At 39.3% G+C, this 22,428-nt stretch overlaps 1 protein-coding gene across 3 annotated transcripts in view; it reads left to right on the top strand.

Annotated features, from left to right (window-relative positions):
* TGFBR3 (transforming growth factor beta receptor 3) overlaps nucleotides 1-22,428 on the top strand; it is a 109,976-nt gene that overhangs the window by 62,555 nt on the left and 24,993 nt on the right. For all 3 annotated transcript variants that reach the window (XM_054165158.1, XM_054165160.1, XM_054165159.1), the window contains exons 5-7: nucleotides 12,394-12,577; nucleotides 17,776-17,944; nucleotides 19,938-20,085. In XM_054165158.1, the coding sequence (XP_054021133.1) occupies nucleotides 12,394-12,577; nucleotides 17,776-17,944; nucleotides 19,938-20,085 (501 nt within the window). The remainder of the gene's footprint in view (nucleotides 1-12,393; nucleotides 12,578-17,775; nucleotides 17,945-19,937; nucleotides 20,086-22,428) is intronic.

A 22,428-nucleotide genomic window follows, 5' to 3' on the forward strand; every position in this document is an offset into this window, starting at 1 on the left:
TTGCAGAACTAATCTTAATTATTTTTAGCTGTATCCTCATAGGGTTTAGTTTTGCCCCTCTAGCAGAAGTGGCAGTGTTAGGCAAGACTGTTTCTGCAGTGCCCAACAGGAATGTAATGGCATCACAATACATGAGCAGGAGGGGAAGACAGACAGTGCTGCAGCATTAGCACACAGGGAAGGAGCACTGCTCTCTCAGTTGGTGCTGACACTGTTAAGTGCACCAAGGTTTCTACCACTTGTTGAACACCAAAAGCTTTGTGGGATTGTTTTTCTTGTCATGAGAGTACAGAAGTGTCCTTGATATTTTGAACTGTGAAGGACTCCATCCTGTTTCCAGTACAGTGTATTAGTGTCTGGTGCAAAGAAGATGGTATTTTTTTGTTTCCTAAGGTGTTCACAATCTTTGATTTTCTCATTACTGTGCCAGAGACTCTTGACTACTGTCTTCTCATTAACTGTTCATGTTACATGTCCCTAATACAACCAGTGCACTTCTGGTCTGCTTAGAAAATGACTAAGGAACAAAATGATAAATGATATGAGTCCTTACTCTTGGCCAAAACAAACAGCACCTTTCTTCAGTTAATCAAGTCTTGGGCCTATTACCAGTTTAGTTTTGATCTCTTCTTACAATTACTACATGTTTACTCCTGTTTCATTATCTGCTGGCTTGTGTTTAGCTATCTCTTCCCCTCTCTCCTCCACCAGGATTCTCCCCTCACCTTGCTTCTGGGAGCAGAGTGGTGCTTTGCTGGGAACCATCCATTTGAGTTCAGCAAACTGCACTGTTGTGCAGACCGTGATCATGCTGGGCTGGCTTGGTTTGGCTCAGCAGGGCCTCTTTATAGGCTACGTTAAGGCATAGGAACAATAGGAATGTGCCAGGCCTTGGCTGTCTAAACTGTACCATTAACTAAGCATTTGCTTCAGAAAACTGTTTCAAGCTGTTCTGGTTACAAAACCAGGCTTGAAAACATGAGCAGTAGCACTCATGATTTGTGCTGAACAAGTTGTCTGGCCTCAGGAAGTGCTACGGTAAACCTGTTCACTGATGCTTCAGGATGGAAAGGATGAACTGTGTCTCAAGTCCAACCGGAGTACCTGGTAGACTGTGCAGGTTCAGTTCTCTGTTGGTGGGACTGAAAATACCTCCTCTTAGTACTCCTGCCTCAAAGGTTTTGCTGATCGTGGTAAGGACTGAAAGTTGTGATGCCTCATACAATTGTCCTGGCACACACCTATTGTAGTGGGATAACACTACTCCTCATAAGCTATGCAGATACAAGAGCTTGCCTTTCTGTTGTGAGGAATGAACTGGTTCTCAATGTTGACCCATCACTAATCATGTTTAAACATCTCAGTAGCTCACCATAACAACTTTGGATCTCTTCAACTGCCATATAATGTATGTATTCGTCCTTCCACCACCTTCTTTTATATTAAAGAACTTGAAAAATGAGGTTGCAGAACAGAAAATGCCAAGATACCAATCCAGGATTATCTCCCAGTTTCATCCCTGCAGCCTCTCTCATTCCAGAACTTTATTCCCTGCATTCTCTCTCTCTAAGACAGTTTTTTTTTGCTGCAAACATAAGGTAAGTTATGTATCAGGGGCTGATCAGCCTTCCAACTTTCCATGTACCAATTTTTCAGTAGCTAGGGTTTATAGGCCATGAGGTTACAGGCTCAGCAGCTTCAACTGAGGTAATCATCCATTACTTTTCCACTCTGCATAGAAGGATAAATGCATTGTTTTCTCGAAAGTGTTCTGAAAAAAATGAGAGCAGAACCACACAGTAAGTCTTAGCAGCACCTGTGGGCGAATGCAGTACCAAAGAGAAAAGAAGTCAAGGGTTCTGCAGCAGAGTTGTTTGCCTGCTTTGGGCCATGCTAGTTTTCAATCCATGGGACTGCCTTTATCCTAGAAGAGCCTGTCATGTTGCAGAATCAAGGGTTCTTGTTTAAGAGGAATTGAGGGGCAGATGGACATACTACTTCTACTCTAGGAGAGATTCTCTTCTTTCTTTTCCAAAGTCTCAGAGAATTGTACCTAGGAGTGTAAACAGCAGCTCCAAGAGCTGAGGAGAGTGAAGCTTGCTTCCTTGGCACTTGTTTGAAAATAGTTGGCTTATCTGTGTACTTCTGCAGCTCTGTCTTGTTCATTCTCTTTAAATATGCATCTAAGTAGAGTATTTTGAATCATAAGTTATTTAGAATTAAAAAAAACCCTTTTTTTACTGTCCATTAGTTCTATGGTCATAACAGAAATGTCATGCATACCATAGGAGTGTCATAACTATTGTGTCTGTCTCTATGGAAGCCTTGGGCAGGATAATCATCGACTTCCCACCTTCTCCTTCAGACTTCTCATACAATACATTTATACACAATTTTATTAATACAGTGTATGTAAAATATTAATCACACTGTTTCATTGGTTGATCTCTAGTTAGGAATGGTAAGTATTGTGAAGAAATTTAAATGGCAAGCTCTGGGTCTTACTGCTGATAAAGACAGCACCCATAGAGCCAGGTCAAAGTTTGTAGTTAAAAGGCCATGGCACTATTAGTGAAGTCCTAGCTGTTGGTTTATTTTTATTCCTAGCTATGATTTTTTTCCCTGTAAAGCATCCTAGTAAAGTTCTTGAACTGTTACAGGGAGATGTGTTCTGAATAAATAAAAAAAGTAGATGAATTATATTAGAAGATCTGAGTTTATTTCTAGCAAAGAAGATAACTTAAGGAGATGAGCAGGTAATGAATCAGAGCACTCTGTAAAGTGCTGTTAGTACCTTCGTACAGGGGAAGAAACTAAGGCAGACTGAGCTTAAATGATTTGTATATTGGAGCAGAATGTGGAGGTAGCACTGTGTGTTCTCAGTGTCCTCATTAGGAAGATGGTCTACTACCTTTGCTCTCTGAATTCATTGTTTGAGTTTCCACTAAATCTATGCCACCTCAAACTGCTTTATTTAAAGGAAAGGATAAAAAGATTTAAAGCTTGTGTCAGCACATATCCAAAAGACCATGAAAATACAGCAGTACTGAGTTGAACTGGAGATTGACTTACCAGGTAGTTCAAGCTTGGATTTTTGCTTTGGACCTGCTTCTGCATTAGGCAGAAGTCTAAAATGAATCTGTGAGAAAATCCAGCCTTTGAATGTATGGTTATAGTACAGAGAGAAGCACAAAATACCTTCTTGGTAAACTTGTCAGTATCATGTGATGCACTCAGCACTTAGCTTCACTCAGCACTGTGACTTTTTACATGCTTTGTATTCATGGAGCCAGCTCACAATTCCATTTTCACAAAATATTGACTGAGGCTAAATCTCACAGTGGAATAAATTATTGTTAAAATTCAATACAATGCCCCAACCTATTAGCATCAGATTATTTTTTTTAAGTCATGTTTTTCCCAAATCAAATGATGATTCTCACAAATTGGCGTTACTTTGGAAGAAGTCATCTAAGACAGGGCACAGGTGCTAAAGTGCGTTATTCTTTACTAGTCTGTTCCTTATTGTATTGTCACTTTGCTTCTCGGGGCATCTTTCCCCATCTATAAGCCAGGAAAAAACCCACTAGTGAATAATCTTTAAGTAAAAAATTTGTCATCTTGATAAAAAACTTGGCATAAATTTCTCTCTGCGTGTGTGTGTGCTAAAGAAAAGTGAGTATATGGCGACTACACAGTGTGATGTTAGCAATACGCTTGGCATAGACAGAGTTATTTTCTGACTCTGCATGAGTTTTATGTATATATGGATAGGTTAAGTAGGTAGTACTGAGAACATTATTTTGATTTTCATAGAGTAAGTCTTGAGTTTATTTTCTTTGTGTTAAAAATAAATATATCTAAGTACGGTGGCATTTCAACCCAAAAATACCTGAAATGGGTTAGTGCATGAACTCTACCTGACCTAAATAATTGAAAGTCACCACTTTCCTTAACTGCTCTATCTAGTCATACTACTGTGGATATTTTTACTTGTCACAAAAATACAAGTTTCAGAATAGGCATTTTTTGTTCTGGTGTTCCTGAGCTGGATCATCAGCCCTCTCATCATGCAGAAGAGCAGTGCATTGGTGGGAAGGTCTGCTCAGTTCAGCAAGGAGAATAACTAGCATCTGTGGGATTTTGGGTTTTGTTGTGTGGTGGTTTTTTTTTCCTCATCAGGAACTAAATGCCAAAAGTGTATGATAAAGGTGGAGTGGGAGAGGAAGTTGAACATGTTCACTGGACCTCAGGCTGGTTACATTATGATAGATCACGTTTTTTCGTAAGCTAGGCAATACCTGGAGAAATTGTTTCAACCTCTAATATTCTTGTAGGTCAGTCTTGCAGAAAAAGCTCACCAGACCTCTCCCACCACCCCACTTTTATGTTTTCATGGAGCAAAATAATTTCCTCCCTTCCCATCAAGTCATTCCTCTTCCTAAAAGCAGTTTATGCCTTGGCAGAAAACCAAAAGTTTTGTGAAACTATCCAGCAAAAGGATTTTATAGGTGCTACTCCACAAGTTAATTTTTTCTTTAGATTTGGTAGCTTTCTCAATTGCTTTTATAGCCTAGGAATGTGTTTACTGGCTAATTGAGTGAGAATTAAATTAATAACAGAAGGGACCCAATCCTTTGTGATTTTGTGACAGGAATCACCGTTAGAGTAGATCCTTAAACAGCTACATATGTGATTATACATAGTATTTGATTTCAAATGTGATGCTTTAGCTCTTTCTTTGAGTTATTCAGGCAATTGAATGGATGAGACAGCATTTAGGCAAGCAAATAACCTTTACTCACAAGAACCCCTTTAATAGCAATGAATGTGTGTGTTAAGTTAGTAACATGAAGGAAGCAACAGCAGTAATGATAAATACAAAACGAGGACATGTGGTCTTCACTTGAAAAGAAGAAAAAAAATGCTTCAAAGAATAAGTGAAAGAATGAAGAGTTATAATTATTAGTCACTTCTATATTTCTAAGAAGTAAAAAGCCCCATGTTCTTATTATTTTAGCCAATAGCTAGTTTATTGCTTTCACTTCATGAAAATATGGCTCACATATTTTGGGTCTTTGCCACTAAACCACAGGCTGTACTATGGTTTGCACTAGATTTTGGATGACTGACAAAAATCACTGAAAAACAAGTGCTATTTGTTTTCCTGTGCCTAGTATTTAACGGGAAATCAGGAGGCTAAATTTCCAATCACTGGTTAAACAGACCCAGATGTGAACAGTTCTTTGCTAGGAGAAGAGTGAGGAAAGATAGGAAATGTGTGACGAGTGATAAATTTTGTATAGTGACCTTTCTGTATTCAAAGTAGAAGTAGTGGATTTTCAGTGTTGTGTAACAGTGTGAAGAGGAATTTAAAAGGAAGATTACATTTCTACATTTCTTGCAGAATCCTGGGTTTGTTTTCTTTGTAGATAGATCTTCATCACTCTTCTACTCAGGGGCTGGAAATAATCCTGCAGTTGCCCTTTTCTGCTTGGCAGAGTTCATATTCCCCCTTCCTATCTTCTCCTATTTCCTTGCCTTTTGAAAGAATGAAAATAACATTGTCTAATTAAAAGCAGTGTTTAGTAAACAGTAACTCTTCTTACGCTTTTTACAATACTAAAATTCCCTGGAGATTTCGTCTCCTGGCCTGATTCAACCCCCTCCAAAGTCCTACTTTTCTGAAGTCTGTATAAACGGTTTATTCCCAGAAGTATCAAGAGGACCTCAGGTTATGTATAGTGGTTGTTCTTATATTCTTGGCAATAGAGTGGAAGGATTTTGTCAGAAGCAGGGATGGTAGAAAATGACAGGGTGGTAAATACAGGTTTGAAAGTCATGCATTGTCTGCATTCAGTAAAAGAGCCCAATAGCCCAAGTGAGGCATCTTTAAATATCTAGGGTTTGGGCTTTTTGATTAGGTAGTGTTTTTTTGGGGTGGTGGTGTTGTCTTTGGGTTTGGTGGGTTTTTTTAAGGCACTAGAGGAAAGAAGTGATATTTCTGTCCTAGGAAGCAAGATATAGTACGGGCAGCAAATATACAGCATATGGTAAAAAGTGTCTATATGTGATAGTGTAATGTCCCAAAATAGGAAAGTTTTTTGATGTTTAGTTGTCCTCTGCTTTTAATGTAAGCACTTTGGTTTGGGCAGAAGTACTTCAGAACTACCAGCTTGCTATTAAATTTCAGAGGAAGCAAGGCAGATGTGTGTGCCTTAGTTTTTCCTTTCCTGGGACTTTCAAGTCTTGCACTTTTGAGTCTGCTTTGCTAAGAGTGTCGTATGATTCATATTAGATCTTCTCCTGTCCTCTTTCAAAACTCAGGTTTTACTGCTTGTTTCTTTTAGCTTTCAGAGGAAGCTGTCTTCTTGGGTCGCTGCTTCAACCATAACTTTGTTAGGAGTGCAGGTAGGCCAGATCTGGATGCTGCTGCTGGATCTTGTGATGATCCTTCTTGTTTCTGCCACTGACTGATCTTGAACGCTCCTTATTGTCACAGTCCTTTCAGAAGCCCAGACCCATCACTTTCAGAGAAAAGGAGGCTGTTAGTTGAGAAGACTTGGGCTTTAAGTTAAATCAGGCTGCAAGAGCAAGGAAAGAAACATTCTTTGATTTAGTGATTGAGTTCAGTGGTTTAGTGGTGTTCCCAGATGCATCTTGTAGGAGGCTGAAAGACCTGGGACAGGCATCTGTGATGGTCTTTTCTGTGTGGTCACAGTGCCTTCCCTACTTTGCTTGCTTTGGTAAACAGGGGGTTTAGCTAGTGGAAGTTTACAGAAGGCGGCAGTGGATTTTGGCAGACTGCTGGTGCTAGTGACGTGGAGATTAAAAAATCACAACAGGTTGTGTTACTGAGTCATTGATTCCAGTGGAAACTATAGCTGCAGTTGCATAGATATGCTTTAATTCTCCCCTGCTCTTCTTCCACTAAGTTGAATCCAACTTGAAACAGAATCCCTGGAAAAGCTTCTGCTACCTTACTTTGTTCAGATCAAATAAGTATTAGTTGAGCCTGTTAAGGTGTTGCTACTGTGAGATATGTGACTGATTACCTGTGTGCGATTAATAAACTTCCACTAAGCCCTGAACTTGGTGAAAAAATACTCCCTTTGCATGGATTGTTTGCTTGTTCTTTTTTAACTTGTTATTCTAGTAACTGATCCATGAGGGTTTTGCAAGGTGCACTTGCTTTGGCATAGTTTCAGCTTTATGGAGAATCCTAAGATCTTCTTTACAGATGCATAAAGATGTGCAAGAGTATGATCCCACGAGGTTCTGCTTTCATTCCAAGAAAGTGTTGAGTAGCCTTAATTCCTATCCAGATCCCTGGTAGCTGCCAAACTGAACATTTCAGGTGAACTGCACATCTTCAAGGAAAGAGAGTTAAAATCTAAAATGTAATTAATGCTGCTCATTTTATTTGTTTGTTTTCAAAAATGTGAAAATTGTTAGGTGGTCTTGAGAACACTAAACTGAAAGTGAAAATGTTACTACTGCTGCAAAGCATTGCACTCCCATGGCTGGTAAGGACTCTGTAAACCTGACAGGTGATTCACAAACCTTGCATGTCATTTCAAAAGCAGTGTGTTTTTCAGTCACTAACCAGAATATTGTTCTCTTAGCAATTATTCTGTGTTGTGTGAGGATTTATGAGCAGCAAAGGATTTATCTTTTGAGTTTCCGATTACCTGATATTTCTGCATCTGTGGCTCGGCTTTTTCTCTGTAAGAGGACCAAAGCACATCAAAATACAGTATCAGAAAACACCCAGTTGAGTCTGAACCCCATGTGGACTGCTCTGAAAGTCAATTCAAGTTTTTGAATATCATTCTTAGCAGATTTGCTGTTCTCTTGCATGTTCCACCACAGGTCTGATACTGTATAACTCTAATAAAAATATGAAGAATGCTGAGTTACTTCTGCTAGTATATTTGCCTCAGTCTTGGCTTTATTGGGGATTTTGGTTGCTTGTGCTGGAGGGCCCTTGATAGGTAGTGGTATAGCTGTTGCTTTGAGGGGAGGGATTAGTTCATGCTGTGTAACTGTGGAAAATTAACTTTGCGTTCTGAGTCACCTCCCAAAGGTGATTACCTCTGTCTCAAAGCTAGATTATGACCTTGCTTGCTGCTTGGGAGTTCTGAATTATAACTATGATAAATGCTTAAAATGTCACAAAGCAAACAAAGTCAATAACCTGCTTGAATTAGGTTCAAAGGGGGGAAAAGGACAATAAACATTTGAAAGGAGAGAATGAAATAGGTAAACCAAGAAACATAAGATGCTATTTTCAGTGTGTGCAATGCTCATTAGTGTGTATATATATATTTGGAATGATGTAGGTTTGGTTCTGAGAGTTGTTCTTTCTGGAGAACAGTAACTTATGCCATTTAGCACCTCAGCCCAGTAGCTGAAGTCCTGAACTACCATGGCAGACTTGGAAGGGCAGTTTTTCTAACACTGGAAAGTTTGGGGTTTTTAAAGAGATCTATAAAGGTTTTGTTTTCTTCCAGCACGAGTAGTATGTTTCCTTGCCTCTGTACAGGGCAAAGAAAATTACAGTCCCTATTTTCACCAATGGTCAGCAGGATAGTAATGTGTGCAATCAAAATATGTTCCTAAACATGTTGTATTCTTTGATACAAAACTCAGGGTTTGGTAGTAAATTTTGAAAATACCGTGCTAGATGATTGTTTCTTTTGCCTGCAGAAGAGCCCTTTCAACTGCAGTCCTTGCTGTGATTAGTGACCGTGGCCAGTGGCTTGCAGACTGATTTTCCATGTCAGGCTTGGAAATTTCCTCATTTAACCTCAGAACTGTGACAGGGCATTTAGGTGAACTCAGCAGCAAAGGATGTTTCTGTTGCAATCACTTTTCATGTCCTCACAACAACAGGAAGAAAGGCAGCTGGGATCTTTTTCCATTCTACAGCCTCTGAAAGTAACCACTGAAGGAGATGAAGTGAGGAGATAAAAGTGTATGTGGCAGCCGTTTCTTAATCACTCTGTGTGATGAGTGCTCAGATAAAATTTTTTTATATATTCCCAAGTATTTAAAACATTTTCTAACTTTAACGCTCTGGCTTATCCTAAGTGTGTTAGAGCTGCTTTTGGTTTGTTCTGAAGAGTAAGTAGTTAATGTTCAATGCAGGTGTTGAAACAGTGATGGATGCCTTTTTTGGAAGAGTTTGTTGAATTCTTTCCAGAAAAAATAACGTGCTTGGTTCACTTAACCTGCCTTGGCTCTCTGCAGCAAAGATCCCAATGTTGGCAGGCACAGCAGAACTCTCTGCTTCTTTCTAAAACCTGATGGTGGAACCAGCTTTTCAAAGAGACTTCAGCATGTGATTAAAAAAAAAATAAAAATATTATAAGCTTTGTGTTTATTTAAAGATGTTTACTGTATGATCATTTAGTAAGGATGCTTGTGCCAGACTTTTTCATTGCTCTGCTTTCTGTCAGTTCCTGTCTGGTAGGACTCAGTAACTTTGGGGTTCATGGATAAAATCTGTTTCACAGGAAGGTATTTGTCATGCCACAGGATGATGCAGAAAGCTTTCAGGTTCTAATTAGTAAAATATGGAGAACCAAAGTGTATTCTGACGAAGAAAGCTGTTGTGTTAGCAGGCATTTCTTTAACTCAAATGAAAAATACAGGGGAAAAATGCATTGTTGCAAGCTAATACATTTTTTTGGTCAATATTTAGAAAGAACTATATTTTTTCTCATGCTTCCCTCAAATGTCTTAAAAGGTTACACTGATACTTCTTTACTGTGACATGCTAAATAAAAAAATACCAGAAACATTGCAAAATAGCATAAATGAAAAACAACTACTGCGCTTTCTGGATAAACTGTAGTATTTTTGAGGTATTTAAGGAGATCTGTTCCAGAGAGTGGCTTGCCAGCATTCATTCAGTATCTCTGCAAAATAACAATTGGTTAAGTCCTTAAATCCTGCCATTTTTATGCACAGGAAATTTTTCTGGTTAGACCAGAAAGTTGTCCCACATGTCTTAGATGTAAAAGACAGCATTGCTAAGGGGTGCTCTGTATGCAATCCCTACATGATCTGGCTTGTGCTGTGTCAGTGTCATTCTACAGGGTGTACGCTGCATGAAATTGAATGTTGGGAGCATTTAAAAAATGTGCCATAAAATCAGTCCAAGGTGTAGCTGTTTCTAAGTGGTGAAACTATAAAGTGAATGCTATTGGCTAAATACATTTTAAAGATAATTCTCTTGCTCTCTTTTTCTAGTATGGTAGATTTGGAGACAATGGATATACCCTAATGACTAAAGTTCGGTTGCTTATTTAAGAAGTATGAGAGTATTGAGAGAATGTGGTAATGTGTTTTGTGTGCTACACTCAGTAGAGACTCTTTTGGTTTTTTCATTTAAAGGAAGTGAAAGGAAATAAGGAAGATGCTCAGAACTGAAACATGTTCAATTTTGAGAACCATTCTGGCAAAGGGTTTGCTAAGCTTTTTTTTTTGTGTGGTGAGTCTGGTGAAATTGAACACTGAATTACATAGACCTTGTCTCAGAGGGAAGAAATTTCAAATTCTTTCTCTGTGCCAAAGGGTGTAATTCATATGTTTATTTAGACAAATATTTCTTAGGTGCTAAACAAACTGATATGTTACGTTCTGAAATAGCGCTGGAGCAATAGCTCGAGGGAAGCTGGTTGCCGTTAATTGATTTTTGTAATTGGAACCTGACTTCAAATAATCTCTGTTAAATAATTGCTATTGATGCATTTTGTTGTTAAAAGGTTGGGGAAATACTTACAACCATTATCCTGCTGTAATGTGTAAATAGTACGTGGGACAGGCTAGAAATTTTTATGATGTATTGCTCACTCTTTGAATCATCATCATTGGTAGTTTTGGATTTTGATCTGGAGAATAAAAAGTTACTTTTATTCCACCAAAGAAATCTAGGTTAGTAGAAAGACAGGGGAAGGAGAGAAGCAGAGTGACTTGAAGTTCTTCCTGCATTGCTCTGAGGAGAGCACTAGAAAATGGTACTTCTTTTGTAAAGTGTCATCTACTGCAGCAGTCTGGAAGTAGAGGTTGTGTGTTATATCTGGGCAAGCACAGTTTACACATTACTAGAAGGAATGTGTCCAAAGAAATCTTCACTGATACGTTCAAATCTGAAAACATACTCATCTGGCCTTCTCAGGCAAATACATGTTATTCATGAGTTTGGACTTTTTAGACCTTAGTAAGAGTGTTCATGAAAGGAGCAGCTCAAGTAGGGCATTCAAGCCCCAGTCCTCAAGCACCTTGAAGGAAGATACAATGAAATGCATGGATAGGATGATGATGGCTCCTAGGGTTGGGTGGATGAAGGAGTGCTCTTTCACCATTTGCTATAGGGACCTCTTGAGAGGTGAATTGTTCTGAAAGTGTTGGCCACACCCCTCTGCAGGAGCAGGAAAGACCAGAAGTGCTGTTGGAATGATCATGCTTTCCAGTCAGTCTGGAATTACTTGTTTTTCTCTCAAGGCCGGTGGAAGCTGAAGCAGGTTGCAATCAAAGAATCTGACCTTGTGCTGCCTTCTTTTCTTGAATGATGCTATTGCCACTCCAATGAACTATTTGAAACTTGCCATTTCCCACAGAACCTGTTACACTTCTACTTACTGGTTGGGGTTTTTCCCCTCTTTTTTACAATTTTAAACAACATTCTAGTTTTTTCTAGTCAAGACCTGAATTAGTGTAACCTATTTGTAAGGATTTTTCTAAAGATGTGTGAAGATGCATATGTGTTAGACTAAAGAATTTCCTCCCTTCCTGTATATAAAGGAACAGTAAATATCTTCCCTTTCTCCTAGCTTTTCTACTTCTTCACTTTTTGTTTCTCTGTTGGCATTTATCTGTAACTGAGCTCCGATATGTTCTTTCTGATCTGGGAGTTACTTGAATAGTTGCCAGTTTTGTTGAGCTTCACATCCTTCTCTCTCTTCAGTTCCTCCAAGCATAATCACTTTACTCTCTCCATAGTTTTCCTCTTGTCTTCCAGCCTTCCCTTCATCCCCACAGTTCAACTCCCCTTGAAGCACCATCATACCACTTCTGCAACAGTATGACTTTGGAAAGTGGCTCAGAGCCCTCTTATTCAGCTGCCATCAATACCCCAACTCTGGTGGGTGCTTCATTAAAAACAAAACAAACCCACTCTGAAAAAGGAATCATTATGCAGATGGTAAGCCGTGAGAAATTTAGGCCATATTGGAAATAAGCTGTAATCATCTTCAGTGAATGTGTTTATGTGTGACAGATTACATTGCTGAAACGTACTACCTGTCTGTGTGGATAAATGTACCACATTAAAGATACGGTTTTATTCCCATTAGGTGTCTCTAAACATGCTTTTATTCCCATCAGGTGTCTTTAGGTTCCGTCGTTCAGTTTGAGAAGGGAAATTTCTCCTTGTCAGCTGAAACAGAAGAAAAGCTTTTTCCTGAGAGAAATGAACACCTGCTACAGTGGGCCCAGAAGGAATATGGAGCAGTAACGTCTTTCACTGAACTCAAAATATCAAGAAACATCTATATTAAAGTAGGAGAAGGTAAAAAAACCCAACAGAACTGATAGGCATTTATAGATGCTGAGAGTACGTATTGATGCAGTACTCTTCTACGTTTTTCATTTTATTGTTTAGTCATGCCTCTCATTTTCCAAGAGATGTGTTATGAAAGGGTGAGACAGTGAAATAAGAACAAGTCTAAAGACCAGACCTTTTATTTAGCCAAATTTTAATGGATACCAGTGCCATCATTTTATGCTTATAAACGTGGATGCAGTTGGCCAGAATCTTACACTGGTCAAAAATTTACCTTTTAAAAGAAATTCAATTACTCATGGTGATTGTTTAGGTGTCTTTGACTAAAAGACCAAAGTGGGGAACCTGAGGTAGGGCTAGTTTCTAGAAAACCAGTGACTACTCTGGGCAAAGAATTACTGCTTTCCTCAACAAGATAAGTTGCTTCAGTCTGATATCCTTGTGTGTTTTCATCCCAAGGAGAAAGATTTCCCATTCCTGTGACCCACATGCCAATCTCATAAGGTGCCTAGAGCTCCAACTCTTCAGGGATTTCACAGGACTGTATTAGGGTAGGGTTTGAGCCATAGCTCTGTAGCTGAGCGTTGTTGGAATAGTTCAACATTATAAGCCTCTGCAGCACCTTCTGGCTTGTGCTTTCCCTCAGCTGGCTGCTTATCACAATACATGTCTTTTTTCAGGGGAGTTCCACCTGAGTTGGTCATAAACCATGGAGAGCACAAGAGCCATGACTCTTCACAACATTCATGGAGCAAGGCAGTTGGTTCAGGAGGCTTTATGCTCTGTGTACCTCTATTCAAGTTAGTCTTCCGGAAAATAGTTGGAGTAACTTTGTAAGGAGTGCAGGACAAAGGGGAGTGAAGTTTTCTTTGTAACAGTTATAGGATGTTTTATGATGTCAGTATTCATTACTTAATGGCCTGCAATTCACTGTTCTTTTAATTTTCTGAACATGTCATGTGAGTTCAGGCTAAAGCAAACATCCAGCATTAGGCTGAAGCAAACATCCAGCATTAGGCTGAAGCAAAGGCAGCAAGAATCAAGGCTGGTAAGAATGAACTGGAACTGATTGCATTACAGCTCCTGGTCCAGATGTTTTGAAACTAATTGTTCTGTCAAGAAGTACAGTGATGGGGAAAGGAGGAATCAAACATATTATCAACAAGTACTGGTGGGCTCAGCATTTACTCGCATCAGCAGCCTAATTTAATAGTACTTCAACAGTATTTCCAGAGAAACTCCTGAATAGCTGGACTAGTTGGCTAAAAAACAGCCAACACACACACAAACCAAAACCAAATCCCACACAGAAAAAAAAAAAAGAAAAGAAAAGAAAAAAGAACTACCCAGAAAACCTCCGGTGGAGAAAACATTCTTTCCTAACCACCTGTATCTGATCATTTGGTTTCCTGAAGCATGAGGCTTGCCCCCCAAAATCAGAACACACCTACGTTGGTTTTATCCAAATCCTGCCAAATTTGTGAAGGATTCCCCTGCATGGTTTTTGTTCTGCTTGGCATTAGTCTTGGATTTTAGTGCCAGAAAATCATTCAGAGATATATTTATTAGCTTATTAAAGTGCTTTTGGAATGCATACATGGGAGTAGTGGTCTCTGTGTTGCAGAGATTAACATTTAATTAGATATATCAAAACCCAGGTAAAATCTTGATTTGCATGTCTTCAGTCAAACTAGGCAGCTAAATAGGAGAGCTTTGCATCATCTTTAGAATGTGTTAAAACACAATTTTGTTCGGAGTAAGCACACAAAATGGAACTTGGCAGGCAACCAAAACAGACCGTTTCTGAGAAAGCTCCCACAAACTAGCTCAGCTGTAACCATATTTGATTTTTATTTAAATTCTTGGCAGGAAAAAGGAGTATGTGTGCATGTGGGGGTTATGCATGTGTTTGGGGTGGGGAAAGGGGCGGCTCTTGATCTGCAGCAGTCATGCAGGGATTTCTGTGGAAACCACATGGGACATGAACCTGGTCTGCTTCTCTGCAGAGCAAATGACAGAATCAATGGATTCCACAAGCTGCTGCACGCGCTGATGGATGTTTCAGGCTTTTCATACAATGCTCACACTCCTCAAGTGCTTTACTCTCAGCTGCCAGTCTGTTAATCACATCCAGTATTACTCCAAATCTGCAGGCCTTATAGGAAGTAGTTCCTTGCTACGTAATGGATACAGAATTTAATGACAGTATTGATGTAACTGTCTGTATTGCAGCTTCACTCAGGTTAGAAAATCTGAAATGAGAGGATGTAACATTTTGGAATGAAGACTGTGTCTGAATACAGCAAATACAAAATGCAAGCCAGAGGACAAAAAGATCAAAAGAAGGGTCATCTTTCATAGAATAAAAATTGCTTCTGACAGCATGGGTCTCTGAAATCACTTTTGAAGCTGCAAATGAAAGGCAGCTGAGCGAACTAGCAAACTGGGTTAGGGCCAAGTGCATCTGAATGCTGTCAGTTTTAAAGAGTGGCTGATCAAATACTGTAGGGATGGTGAGCAGCACAGTGCGAACTTAAGGGGAGCAGAATGAGGGCTTGGAGGAAGGAGGCACAAGAAGTGGGCTTCTTGTTCTTGATTCGAGTAGTGAAGGAGGTAGCAAAGTTTCCACACTCCCTCCAGAGACTGCTGCATCCCCTTCCCCACCTTCATTTATATTCTACCATTAAGTATCAGTTGAGGTTCTGATCACGTTGTGCTGAAGGCTATTAAACTGAAAAGCATGTGTGAAAAAGCCCTGCCATCAGAGTAGCTTAGGAAGATTCCAAACCTCAGCTCAGACTCTGCTGAATCAAATTGCTGCTGCCCTGGGTGCCAGTCTTGTAGAGTGACACCTGATTAACAGCTCTAATTTTCACAAAAGCCTTCTCATGATATTTATCTGGGATATTGAACTTGTATCCAATGTAGCCAAGGATCTGCAGATGGCACCTAATTTGTGCAGTATAGAGCAGATGGTGTCTGTCCTGGTCTGTAAAATGTAAGTGCTGCCCACGGAAACTACAGATCCCACTGTGCAATTCTCCATCCTCAGCCAAGCAGCCTGGCATACGCAGGAGGGGAAGGCAGCTGCTAGCTGCTGCACACTCCTCCACCACGTGCTTCTGGCGAGCAGGGCCTCATGACACCTGGGCGTGCTGGCCAGAGAGCCTCCCTTGAGGGTTTGGCAGGCAAACCTCATTTCTGATTCCATATTGGGTGTCTGTGGAGATTAGAGAGGCACAAGGCCCATAAACTGACTGTTTGCTAGCTGGTTTGGTAAGATTTTCAATTGATTGCAGACACCTGCAGTCCCTTTCCAAACTAAATAGACAGCCCTGAAATTAAAAAGAAAAAGATAAGTAGTAAGCAAGGAAAGATAAAATGGATCCCCTTTTCTGTTCCACCCCAGTTTGTGGTAAGCGGTAAGAGTAATGTTTTGGTGAAGGGGAAGTAAATGTGTACATCAAGTGGCCAGTGACAGGGTTAAAATTTCCTGCCGCGGAAAAGTGTGCTGTCAAGCAGAGGCCCAGGCTGGGGAGCCCCTGCAGTAGTGGCAGCAAGAGCAGCGCGTCTGGAGAGCTCCAGAAGTGCCAGGAACAGGAATCGGGTTCTTTGCAAAGGCAAGCAATAGCATGTGGGGTAGTTATCCACAAACTACTCCGGGGCTGTTCTTTTATGGCTTGAGTTGTGTCGTATAGCAGCTGAGAAGCAAATACCTCATATCTCCATCTGTTTGTATATATGTGTATATATAACTTCAGGCTCATTGTAGATCATTTGAGATCATTTTCCATTCTGTACTGTTGTGGGAGGAGCTAGCAGAACCGCAGCTGCATTCAAGGCTAATCAGGCAGTGCACATACCAGATGTTAGAGAAGTGCTTTGCTTGGCCAGTATGAATAGTTAGAGCCTCATACAGCTTTCACAGATTCTGTGGGGAGGACAGTAAGGTTGATATTCAAAGGCCACTTTGTCTAAGATCAGGAGAAGAAACTCCCCTAATTGTTTCCACACTGCCCAGGGTCACAGGAGTCGCTGGTTTCCCTGCAAAGTTGTATACCACACACAAATGCTCTTCAGGGTTGACATTTCAGCTCATTTATGGAGAAACTACTAACAGTAGTCTCAGCTCAGCTTTTAAGAGTTCACCCACACTTTTGCACACATGATGCATTATAGTTGATTTCTAATATTTTTTTTTTCTGTCTTGCTAATGCCCTTAATAGGAAAATCATCTTTGTAAAGCAAAGGTCAAAGAGCCTTGCATTTGGAATTGTAGTCTTACAGGACTTTGCATCTTTGAACTTCTTTGTACTTTGGCAATTCTTGTGTAAAGCTGTCTCAGAAATAAAAATGTGCCACCAGAAGTATTCCTGATTTTTAAATGGAAATACTTCCAGGGATACAGCAATGTAGGCTGTGCACGACAACTTCATACCAAGTGACTATTTTTTATGTTTTGCATTGTGCACTAGTTAGTGCTCGTGATCGGATAGGCAGCTAACACCAAAAGAGAGATTGATTACCTACTCTAGAATTTATTTATTTCAGTTACAGATATTATGGTCAGACTTCCTTAATATAAAGAAATGATTTCATTCTTTTCTTGCCATATTCAATTTCCCATGCACAAGAGAACGTCAGTATTTCTAGAGAACACTGACTCTGACTACGCAATACATAGGAAAATATATCAAGTAAGGACATAGAAAAATAATTTCTGTGATCCTTTAAATGTCATAAGTTTATAGTAACAAAAACAAAACATCTTCTAATAGGAGAAGGAATTAAGCCCAAAAGTTTTCTATGAGTTAATTTCAAAAGAAAGAGGGTTTTTTCTCTGCAGGTTCAAGGAACTAATTAGATGTATTTTATTTACTTTGGAAAATGCTCATTTGTTTTGCTTCAGTGTTGTTTTCTGATTTCTCTTTCAAGATATTTTCTTTCATTAAATACTTAAGTCCATAAATAGAAACTGTTCATTTTGAAGTATATCTTTTACATCAGCAGTGTGTTTCTTTCAATATCATGTTGATTTGTCTTAATTGCTTATAATAGATAATAGATATGCCTTTAAGCCGAAAACCTACATCATAAAATACAGTGCTGCACTGAAGTCGATGAGGTATGTCCATGCATCTAAGCTGATACCTATCTATAAAAGTGAATATGCTTTCTTCTTTTTTTTTTTTTTCTTCCTCCAGATCAAGTTTTTCCTCCCTTGTGCAACATAGAAAAGAATTTTCTTTCTTTAAATTACCTTGCGGGGTACCTACAACCAAAAACAGCAGAAGGATGCCTTATGTCTAACTTAGTGCAAGAAAGAGAAGTTCATATCATTGAGCTAATCACTCCAAATTCCAATCCATACAGGTAAAGTATCATCTAAATATAATAAATCTGTTTGAAATCACAGCTAAATATTTCACCTGTCTATCAAAAAAAATCAACTGCAAGTAGCCTTTTCATCCACAGAAGAAGAGCTCAAGCATTAGTACTTTGCCTTAAATAGAAATTAATTCTTCAATATATAAAGAGTTTGGATTTTGCTTCATGATCCCAGGACTTTTCTGGACAAGACTGGAAAGCATAGTTTTTATGGACTGTATCCTACCCCTGTTCCTGCTCAGTCAATTCAATTTTTCCAAGATTAAAGTGAATAAGGGAATATGCATTAGGGTAGCATTTGACAGGGTTTAAGATGGGACCACTGCATGATTTTGGTGAGAGAGAGGTTAAAAGTAATCTTGACTTGTCAAAGGTAGGAATGGCTGTCATACAGTGCCCAGGGCAGTGGCTCCCAAACACTGGTCCAGAGGCCACAAGTGATCAGTGGTCTGTGGTAATTGGTCCACAGTTGGTCTGCAGAATCAAATGGTATTTTCCATTAAGTGTCCAGTTGAATTTAAGGGGTAGTTGCCTACTGCAGACACTGGATATCCAACATTGTCTGGTTGTGCTCCTCATGGAGTTACATTTGAGTATATTCCTAATAAGGAAGGCACACAGGGAAACAGAGGTGGGAGAGGGGGTCTTTGCAAAAAGGGTAATTATCTCATTGCAAGATGAACCTAGAGCCTGATAATATTCTCGCATGGCAACCTTGCAAGTGTAAGAAATCGCTGTGATGCAGGGAAAATGGAGTAGGTGAGCCCTAATGATCTGCCTTTGTGATATGAACTGTGGCCCCATCCTGAACAGAGCTGTTCTTTGGCATCACCATCATTTTGAGACTCTTGCAGTGTTACGCAATGCCAGCCTTGTCTCTGAGCCCCCTGGGCTTTTGGCTTTGGCTAATAGAATGATAGGAATTTGGTTTTTAGATGATAACACTGGAAAATGTTTGAATGCTTTATTATTGAAAGTAAAAAGCTAAATTCCTCTTGCTTTGTTTTTAGTTCTGTGTATTATCCACAGCTATCTTTACAAAGTTTATATCCACAAAGAAACATGCAGAAGCTGAGCTATGCATGTTTGAAAACTGTGGGAGGTGAAACAAAAGTCCCAAGATACACTAATTCTCTGTGCAGAATATTGATTGAAACCTGTGCTTGGAGGTGAGCGCGTTCTTGTGACACATGGCCCCTAAGAGGGTCTGGAAGTAAAGATTTTTCTGTTGAATTAGTATTTTGCACAAAGAGATGTTATTGATGGGTGCATTTGCTCTTCTTATTTTACTGATGTCTTGAAAATCTGGATAGTGTTCATCTATTTTCCATCAAGCAGTGGGCTGCACATCTGCTTTCTTTTCTTTTTCAAGTAAGTATATATCCAGAAGTCTTGGAAACTCGATACATGGCTTGATTCCTCAACACACACAAGATCCTAAGCGAGGCAATTTCCACAACTGAGCTGGCTAGGTGGAGATGCCCCCAAATGTAGTGTTTGTGCATTGTCTTATTATTTTTTCCACTTTAATGTCTGTTAACCTGCTTAGTTTATCGTTTTCCTTTTTTTAAAGGTATTTTATTTTGAGCTTTAATAGTCATAGCCAGAGGAAACTGAAACAGCTATACTTAGGCACTGTCACAGTGAAATAAGTAAACAATATTTACTTTATTGTAAAGCAGACTATTAGGTATGTAACTAACCTGCTCTAAATAATAGCTGAAATGAATAGCACACCTCTTGAAAACAAAAGGCAGAAATCTTATTTGTCTGAAAAATATTTGTTTCTATTGTTATGCAAAATCTTTTAAGCGTATGGAGAATAACAATCTGTTTTGCACATGTTATGTTGCCTGGGATAATCTCCAGCATTTTAATCAGCTGGCCAGACAGTGGAAACATGATGGATTGGAAGAAGTTTGATAGCTGAAAATTTCTAGCATTCTGGTCTAACTTGTTCTTTATTTTCCACGTACAGTGCTTTCCAGGTGGATATAATCATTGACATTAAACCATCACAACCAGGTGCCAAACTTGTCAGAGACGTTGCACTTATCCTCAAGTGTAAGAAGTCTGTCAATTGGGTTATCAAGTCACATGATGTCCAGGGAAAACTGGAAGTGATTGTAAGTTAAGACACCTTTATTTTCTGAGCAATCTACTGCAGCAGTATAGAATCCTTTGAAATGTGATGCAATGCTAGACCGAACCGATTTCTGAATTTTCTCTCACTTAGCTGCTTTTTCAAATTACTGCATTTCAAGGAGTGAATAAACAATGTATTTTTTTCACATTAACTTTTAATATATGGGTTATTAAAATGGCCAGCAAATCACAGAAGCCAAGGGTTTGCCCTGAACACGGAGCCAGGTGTTCATCACCCTTTTGGCTGTTACCATGGTGAGTGCACCTACAGGTTCATCTCAGAAGTTGGAAAGATGTTTCTGAGTAAAGAGCAGATAGTCTTGGATATGCAGTACACACCCACATCCCTTTAGTAGTGGAAACTTTTTTACTCCTTCCACTTGTGGTTGTAGTAGTCTCTAGCTCTCTTCCCTGCCAGTACTTCTGCCCCAGCAAGTGTTTGGTCAAATTGACCGCACATCGCCTCCTCCACAAAGAAGTTTTAACTAAAGATTAATCCCAGGATCTCTAGAGTTAAACCTCTCAAATTACACTTACACAAAATTGAAGGTTTTGGTTCAGTGATTTTTGGTTCAGGCTTTGTGTCAACAGCATTTCTGCTATGAAAATGTGTTTTCCCTTGCTCTGAAATAAATAAAATTGGACTTAATCTTGCAGCCTATAAATCTGTGGCCTATTTCCATCTTAAGTGATCAGTTAGGAGCTGAATGTTTGCTCAGGACCACCCGCTGCCCTCCCGATTAACAGTTTAGCTGTAGCTAAGATCCATTCTCAAAATTCAGCTACCTGTGTTTTTTTGTGTACTTTACTTTGCTTATTAGCTTTCTCCTTTAAATGTGTGCAAGGGTGATTCTGACAGGGTCCAAAGGCTGCTTGGTCTAAATCTTTGAAGAGGACAGATTGGCAGGCAGGATTTCGTGCTAGATTTTGCGAGTGAGGGAAATTAATGTCATAATTTCTCAGAAAATTAAATGGAAGAATTACCTAAAGTCAGTGATGAAATTCCATTTTGATCTCTGGCATGTTTTTATCTTACAGACATTTTATGATCTTGTAGTTGTTCTGTAGGTCGTAAACAAGAAGGGTCAAGTTTAGTTGCCTGGGATTACTATACGTGTAAGCAGAAGGGCAAAAACCCATGCTTAACTAGAAAGTTTCATTCTGGTTATTACATAAAATTCATTACTAACTATATATTTAGTCCTTTCACAGTTCACTTTCACAGGCTAGAAAATTGTGCATTGTTTCACGTCACGCTTGGAGAACATATGCATAAAGCTACCTCTTTACAGATTATGAGTGTTCAGGGAGAGGAATTGGAGGATTTTTAAATGTCTCAAGTGCTGCACTTGAGTATAGAAAAGAAAGGCTGCTGTTCTTTTTGAAGTTGTTCTTTATTGAAAGTACAAGTAATAAGTATAATTGAAAATTCTTTCCATAATGAGTTGCAGAAGGTAATTAGGTTAACAAAGAGAAAGTAATACTATATATGGACATGTCAGTATATAAAAGACTTTGTATGTTTATGTAAGGGTTTGTGAGTAACTGTTTGCTGTACTGCTTCATTTATATAGATGCTGAATTTTTGGAACATGTTTGTTCTTTATTTAGAGGGGGATGTAGGAGGGAATTAAAACACCCCCATGTCATTCAAAAGCCTGTACATCCAGCATTTAGGATCTGTTCATATCTCTATTAAGCTGAAGGCATTTCCAAGCCCAAATTTAGACAATGCATAAAAACATTACTAAACAATTAGGTAATGTTTCACAATGTTCTTTTTATTAGTTGAAGCAGTTCCATGCACTTCAATTTTCCTAACTTTTTGCCCTCAGTACAAATAAGAGCTGTCTTGAGGGGATTGGCAAACCAAGAGGGAAAGGTTAGTGCTAAGCTGCCTCAAACCCAGGACTATGAGTTAAGGTCTAAGTTCACAGACAAAAAATAAAACAGTCTCTTTAGTTCATCTAGCTCATCTCCCAGATTGCTGTGGTTTTTGAAAATCTGAAAGAAGATGGACACAACCCCAAAAAAAACCAACCACAGTAAAATGCAACTAGTTTAGATAAAGTAATTGCACTTAATTGACATGCAGTGCTTCCTCCCAGGCTGTGGAACTCCTGTTTGCAGTCTGTCCTTGCATCAACCCTCTGTGCTTGTGGACTCGTTCACGTTGTTTCCTTTGGATTAAGTGCCCTGTTACAAAACCAAGGGTTGCACAGTGGACAAAGAAGTGACAGTAAGCGTGCTGAGCAAAGAGGGAGAGGTGAAATGCACAGAACCAAGTCTCTGAGGGTTTCAAAAGTGTGGAGGGACTGTGCTTT

Source organism: Dryobates pubescens, chromosome 11, assembly GCF_014839835.1.
Source record: "Dryobates pubescens isolate bDryPub1 chromosome 11, bDryPub1.pri, whole genome shotgun sequence".
NCBI classification, from domain to species: domain Eukaryota; kingdom Metazoa; phylum Chordata; class Aves; order Piciformes; family Picidae; genus Dryobates; species Dryobates pubescens.